The 7,578-nt window shown below is 35.0% G+C and overlaps 1 protein-coding gene across 3 annotated transcripts; it reads right to left on the bottom strand.

Annotated features, from left to right (window-relative positions):
• Positions 1-675: 675 nt before the first annotated feature.
• Positions 676-6,110, bottom strand: LOC142637876 (U-box domain-containing protein 33-like). Of its 3 annotated transcripts, none has more exons than XM_075811832.1 (9): positions 5,807-6,110; positions 5,127-5,248; positions 4,766-4,887; positions 4,066-4,170; positions 3,343-3,817; positions 3,028-3,147; positions 2,213-2,653; positions 1,310-2,086; positions 676-1,095 (listed from the first exon to the last, which is right to left on the bottom strand). In XM_075811832.1, exons 1-8 carry the CDS (start codon positions 5,979-5,981, stop codon positions 1,364-1,366), a joined length of 2,283 nt encoding a protein of 760 aa, XP_075667947.1. In that variant the 5' UTR covers positions 5,982-6,110; the 3' UTR covers positions 676-1,095; positions 1,310-1,363. The 3 variants fall into 3 exon arrangements, with proteins under 3 accessions (XP_075667947.1, XP_075667946.1, XP_075667948.1); XM_075811831.1 differs by having other exon boundaries at positions 676-1,071; XM_075811833.1 differs by having other exon boundaries at positions 676-1,071; positions 3,028-3,144.
• Between the last annotated feature and the right edge of the window lie 1,468 nt (positions 6,111-7,578).

Raw genomic sequence — 7,578 nt, 5'->3', positions numbered from 1 at the left:
GAAGGTCAAGGCACAACTCGAAAAGACTAATGGTTAAAGGGAAACCTTGAATCTTCGAGTACCGGTGTTAGAAAAATACCAAAAGAAAAGGCCGTCACCACCACATTAAAGACTCGCACCTACCTCCCCGCCGCCTTAATCGAAGTGACCCCCGAACAAGAGAATCGAAACTTCTGGTCACTATTCAAAGGCACTAAGAAAAGAAATATCTAGGGGGGAGGGGGTTGGAGCAACACGTAGATAAAGTATCAAAAAAAGAAGTATTTAAGGGGGATGAATGCTAGAGAAAAGGGGGTCAGTCGGTAACAAAGAAATGAATTAAGAATTGTAACTTTTAAGAGAGAAAGAGAAATAATACAGAAGTAGTCCTCGGCTTACGTCCGAGGAGGTCTATTTGCAATTATCATTTGTTATTTACAAGTATTTGTAACTTTTAGCCTGTTATCAAGTTCTCAGTACCTCTAACCTAGATTTCAAGCCCACACTCTACAAATTTTATTGTTTAAGGCTCACTGGGCCTGAGCCCGTAATTGTTTTTGGGTCCAGGTGCAATTGTGCATTTACAATCATAATTAAAACTATAGCATGATAAGACTCTAATTTGATTAGGAAAACCTTAAAAACACATAAATTCAAGGATATAAAAATCCTAACTCATAAAACTACAAAATTACATTAAAATGTCACAAATTAACAGAGAACAAAAATTGACTTCATCTATTGTCATACATCAAAGATACAACAAAGGCTAAAAAAAGTATATTATACAACAAAGATTTAAAGAATGAAGAAAGCATGTACATTATATATACATATACATTTTTTTTTTCTTCCCCCCCTCCCGGAAAGATTGGTATGAATGATTTGTAGAGCTCAAAAAGAAAGAAACAAAAAAAGATTTCAATGCTGCGTTGCAGTCACATCTGAATGATGGAAGGAAGGAAGAGAAGAAGGTTGTACTGTTGTAGTATGCAAGCTTAAGATTGTCCTTTATTAAGAGTAAAGCCCGCTGACCACTGTCCAGCCCTCTTCCCAAAGTCGAGCTCTGCTTCATGAGAAAAAAACCATTTGCTGCCACAAGCAAATCTTGCAGGACTAAGGATGAATTTAGAAGAGACAAAAGGATCATATTGTGGGAAAGTACATGTAGCAAATATTATTCCGAGTAACCATTATACATAAGGATGAATTTATGCAATGCAAGTATTTGAGACACTTGCATTATAACAGAGAGTGCCATAAGGTCTATGATGGATATGAACATAGAGATCAGCCATTCCCAAATATTGAAAAAAAGATAGGAACATACCTTGTAAATTTTGCAGTAAATACAATATATAGATGGAGGTAGTTGGCAATGATGCTATTCAGGATCCAGTCGGGATAACGATGAGGCTCCACATGAAGCCCTCATTTGTTCAAGTACATTCCTGACATCTGACCCAAGGTCTGGCCGGTTCTTTCTGTTCTTGTCACAACACCTCAAGGCCAAGCGAGCCAACTCTTCAGCAAGCTCAAATGGCCAGTCTCCAGCTGCAGGATCCAAGAGGGCTTTCAAATTTCTGGCATCTAAGGCATTTTGCACTGCATTTGCTAATTTGATGGCTGATCTCCCAGTCAACAACTGTATTAGTATGATCCCAAAGGAGTAAACATCTGACTTCCTAGTAAGCTTTCCTGTATCAACGAACTCAGGATCTATGTAAGGAATGGTTCCCTTCGGATCGGTAAAATGACACAGTGTTGTGTTGTTGCTTGAACTTTTATCACGGCATAACATACGGCAGATTCCAAAGTCACTAAGTTTACAAACGAAGTTGGAATCAAGGAGTACATTGGATGGTTTTAAATCACCATGTACTATGCTGTGAGGTTTAATGCAATGAAGATACACCAGGACTGAGCACAACTCCGTGGCAATGCATATTCGAGTTTGCCATGATAATGGAGGGCTGTTGTCCTTGCAATTTAATCGATCTTCAAGGCTTCCACAGGGGAGATACTCGTAAATTAGTGCAAAAACTTCCGGGCAAGATCCTATGAGTCTGACAAGATTGGGATGCCTCAAGTGACTCAATACACGAACCTGATAACAATCAACTAAACTAAGTCCATTATTCAAGTGCAAATATGTGTTGTAGCTTCTTTTTTTTTTTTTTTAATGTTGTGAGAAAGAATTTAGTATTAACTAAATTGTAAATAATACACAAACCTCCATTCGGAATTCTGAGGGGCCTTGCGAGCCTTGAGATTCTAGCCTCTTTATCGCAACCTTGGTTTGATGCAGGCGACCTTTATAAATGCTACCATATCCTCCTTGTCCAATTTTGAGGGATTCATCAAAGCCATGAGTAGCTTCTTCAATCTCAGAGAGTGAGTACTCAGAGAAGAACTGAGGTAAATGTCTAGAGGCCTCTGCTTGTTTTCTTCTCAGTTCTTCAGCTTCTTTCAGTGCATTGTCACGCTCCATCTTAAACTCATCCCTCTCTTTCTGTAAATTTGCAAGTTGGCTCTTTAATAATATTATTTGTTCCTGGGAATTCCGAAATTCTTCCATGAGTTGGTCCCTCTGATTCTTAACCTTTTCAACTTCTTCTTTCCCTTTTATTAGAGCTTCCTCAATTTCTTTTCTTTGAAACGACTCTTCTTGGGCCTGTTGATAAAAAATTTGTGTTAAATTTAGCACCTTTAGTGATTACATTGGTATATTTTTCAAGAATAGTGCATATGATAGACAAGAACAGGTTTGCAGTGTGCTGAAACAGTTAATTCTGTAGCAAGCAGAGATTTTTCTTTGCCGAGCTGATATTCAAATATTTTGGTCAAGTATGAAATTTAACATGAAATTAAAAAATCCATTATAAGTACATTCACAACAAGCTAATATTCATCTACAATATTTTGGTCAAGTATGAAAAACTAACAAAATTGAAAAATCCATTTATAGTACATTCACATTTAAGATGAAAGAGTGTAAAAGAATATCTCCATAAATGCAAAGGTTCAAGATTTTCTAAAATAACATACCCTGCGCAGAGCCTCAACCAAATCTTTTTCAGCTTTCCGACGCCTTTGTGTCTCTTTCTCAGCCTCTTCTGCCGCTTGTTGATATTGCTCATAAAGAGTATTATCTAAACTTTCATCCTGCTAGGATAAGAAAAAAGTAAAAATTTCAAAGCCTTCATATTGTTTAGTGATTTATCAATTCAGAAGAATAATGTTGAAGAACAGGAAAATGCTTTGTATAGATAAATCCAAATAGAACTCACACATCAAAATGTTCAAATGCTCCATAACAAAAATACATGTCTCCCACCCCACAAATGAATGTTTTGCACATACCTGCGATACCGCAGCACTGAGAGCTCCATTAGAAGAGCTTGTTGATAAGGAACTTGAACTTGGTTGCCGTAATGAAGATGCAGCCTCCACAGCAGAAGGGCTTCTTGAATAATAGGAAGGTGGAGAGAGTGTACTTAACTCATTCCCCTCACTCCATGAAGCCAGAGTTACGTCGACTACTTTTTTGAGAGAGCTAGTTGAGTAAACTGAAGGACTCCTCCTTGATGACCCATCCCATTCATCAGGAGAACTCTCTTCTGCATCAAACTTGTTCTTAAGACATGGAAGCTCCTCCATACCTTGTGGGAATAGAATGTTCCTTCCATGGATGTCCCTATTGTGCCCCAGTGTTACAGATTGTGATCTATAGTAGTTTGCTGGTCCAGGTTCGGTGATATCCCTATTTTGGCAGAAAGTAACAGACCTTGATCTCAAATGGTTTGCTTCTCCTGTTTCAGTGTCTGCACGTGATTGCCTGTTTTGATATAGTACTTGCATTAGTAAAAAGATTAAGACAGTTAAGTAGAGTTGACTATATACGAATCACAATCATCAAGTGACGGTTACTTAACCAACAAGGGATCATGAAATGACAATCAAAGTACTTTCACAATTTCTAGTGTACAATCTTCTTGATGAGAAACTTATCAAGCATTTTGTAATATTTACTATCAATCATACACATCATAGCTGCAATGTCATTAAGAAAACTGTCAAACAAACCTAGTATGGATGAGGTTTCCTTTGCAGATAAATTGTATTTGACATGAGACAGGTGCTTTCTCACGCACGTACATAGCTTTAGTAGACCTGAGTTCCATCATTTTTCTGCGTCATTGAGAGACAATGTATTAATATCTTTAAGTCTTTAACAATGTTCTGAGATCTCAAAATCATACAGAAGTTGTTGATGTCAAAACATAAGCTACTTGACCATCATGAAAAAAAAAATTAAGACCATAATCTCAAAAAACCAGGAAGTAGATTGCAAAAAAAAAAATCTCATTTGACACCAACAACAATAAACCCATGTGTTCAAGGAATTCAATTATCTAATTGAACAAACAAACAGGCATTTCAAATTGCTTGGTGTATCTATTCAAGATTTATTTTCTTTCTTTATTATTAGAACACTTTCTATTTAGTATAACTTATTCTATAAGTGCTACTAAGGTGTTCTGTTCTTCTATCCCCAACTTTCCTCATGGTCTGAACATTGGCCTGGCCTTCTTTGAAAATTTCAGACCATCTTGTACAGTTAAGACCTATTAACAATGTATCTATTCCGAAGCAATCAGAAGTGATACTCAATAAAGCACATCCATATACATCATATAATTGTTATTCTAGTATTATGTGGCCACAGTGGATATACAAAGAAGTCAGCATGAAAAAAAGGGGAAAGTTCTAATGTAGTTTGTACTTCTTGTATTGCTTCTCTGCTGCTGCACCCATAACAAGCTTCTTGATGTCATGCTGGGAAATGAGGTCTACGATTCCCTCTTCAATACGGTCCATTTCTGTATATACTTTCTGTGCCCGTACCTAGAATTAAAAAACAGCAAAGCCAAAATAAATTAGAAACTCAGCAAATTTGCATTCTCAAAAGGAACTCACTGGACATTTGAGCTATCAATTCCAAACTTGTAAGTTTCTAAAAGTGACTGTCATACCATACATAGCTTCATGGTTTCTGTTTTAGAGAAACAAATTCTAAAAAGCCAAAACAAACTGAACAAATTAACAAGAAAAGAGTATACTAATTAAAAGAGACGGATTTATACCCCCATTTGGCGACAGATAAGAAGGTAATCATCCAGGGTCTTTTGCATTTTTTGCCTTTCATTTTCCCGGTATTCCCTTACGATACTTTCCTTCAGTTTGCTTGCAGGAGCTCTTGCACCCACTGCAAACCAAGAAAAAGGTCAAATAAATTCTCTTTAAAAATAATGAAAACCATTCAAAAAAGTAAAAACCTTCGAGACAAATATGCATCCCTCCATAATGAACAATCTTCAGTCAATTAACTTGGTATTGTAAATCGATTGTTTAGCCACATCCAAATATAAGTTGGAGTTACCAATTTTTTCTTATTTTCCTAAATTATCCAAAATTCCAAATCATTTCCTCAGGATAATAAAAATTCCCTAAATTTTAGAAAATTTATCATGAAGAGGCAGATCATTATCAAGTTTGTCATTTGGAGTCACCAAACAAACCATTGAACAGTGCGACTCCAAAAAGTCATAAAACAATGAATAATCAGTTGTAATAGATTAATTTTTGCAACATCAAACACTGAATTATCATAAAGCTTCCATCTTTTGTATACATAAAACATATTCAGACAAATATATGTTTGTGTTATTATATATGTGTTCATAACTTCACTATTTATAGAATGATGGATAGATACAGATACAGAGATAAATGTATAGATATAAATGTAGATTCTGGGACATACTAAAAGGGATCAACTGTGGAGGCTGATGTACGTGAAGGATGCAAATCCTCTTTCCTCCAGAGTTCTGTACAGCCCATAACAGGATTGATTTGCATTCTCTCACATCAGTTCCCAAAGCAACATATATAATATCTTCAAACAAGAAAACCTCTGATGCCTCATGCCTACTTGCCATATTTTCGGGAGCCCCAATATCTAGAAATCTAATACTTAAAATATATAATCAAATGGTTGCACGTAAATTGCAGGCACAAGACAACTCACAACTCACCACTCACCACCACAGCTATGATAAGTAATGGAAAACATCCAGGGCCGGCCCAACAAAATTTGGGGCCTAAGGCGGAAATTTTATATAAGGCCTTTTTATATATAAACATTAATTAAATAAATAAATATATAATACTAATTAAATTAAGGCTAATTTGATGTAAATACAAAAATTGATGAATAATAATAATTAAACTAAGGTTAATTTCATACAGAGGATTAAATATTATAGTTGAACCATAAATTTAAACAAAAAGAATTAGAAAAAATATTTTTAAAAAAAAAACTTACTTTAACTTGGATATATAACTATGCATAGTTAAGTACAGTTGTAATCTAAATTTTAATTTATATATTCTTTTTAAGAGAAAGAGATAGATAAATATTATTTGGTGTGTGGCTTTGTAGGATATTAGTTTACAAAAATTAAGATCTCAAACTATTAGAGGAGATTAGTCATCATTGATGATCTATCACATTTGCAGCATTTTTTTTGAAACATTTTAGGGTTTCAATTGGTTTTAATTTCTATTGGTCTCCTATTTTGGAAGCTTTGTTAGAAATGAAAAAGAAAAATACTAAAGATACTGTAAAATGTTCACAATATAATGTGATAATGACTATAATTGATGAAATTCAACAACTTAATTTATTTGTGTTTGAATTAATTTTTTATGTGATTGATGACATGTTAGTTAAATTTAAACTTAAACCTATAGTAAAATTTGTGGTATCTTTAACGTCACTTTAAAAAAAAGTACAAATTATTTAAAAAATATTATATTTTTATAAAATTTTGGCCCTTTACAAATAAAAATTGGGCCTTTTTTTAGTTGGGAATTTTTTTTTTGGTTGTGGGGCCTTAGGCCTAGGCCTAAGTTGCCTAGGCCTTGAGCCGGCACTGAAAACATCTACAAGTTCACTTCTTGTAGGAAACTCGTTCATCACAATCTCACACTACCTCATTAAAGTATAACTCATGCTAATAATCCCCACTTTTTTTTTTTAATGAATGAAATGTTTAAATCAACAAATACACATAGTATATACAAACGCAGCTTGAACTACGTCTACAACCAAAACACCAGACAAACAAAACAAAGTAACCTCTGACACCAGCAGCAAACACAAGATGAAAAACACAAAAAGAAGCACAAAAACTCAAAAGACAACAAGGGCTAGGCACCCCAATCAAGACTCAAAGAATCTTTGAAGAGAATATAAGAATTTGCAAAAAGTGTGGTATCTACATTTATAATGAAGAATTGGAAGACGACTTTGTTGGTTCTATGAAGTTTCTGAGATATTACAATAACAGGTAGAAAATATGACTAGTTGTCTAGGACTATTAAGGGATTGCCTTACTGGGCTATTTTGTTTGTACACTAGCATGGACCCGGGAGTTGCGCGGACTAGCTTTTACCCTCAATATATCACGTGATTCTGCTCACAAACGCCCCGACATTCAATGGATCGAGCCTAGGAAAAGTTCATTGATTCAG

Source organism: Castanea sativa, chromosome 6 (genome assembly GCF_040712315.1).
Source record: "Castanea sativa cultivar Marrone di Chiusa Pesio chromosome 6, ASM4071231v1".
NCBI classification, from domain to species: Eukaryota; Viridiplantae; Streptophyta; class Magnoliopsida; order Fagales; family Fagaceae; genus Castanea; species Castanea sativa.
This window is presented reverse-complemented; position numbering and strand designations above follow the sequence as displayed.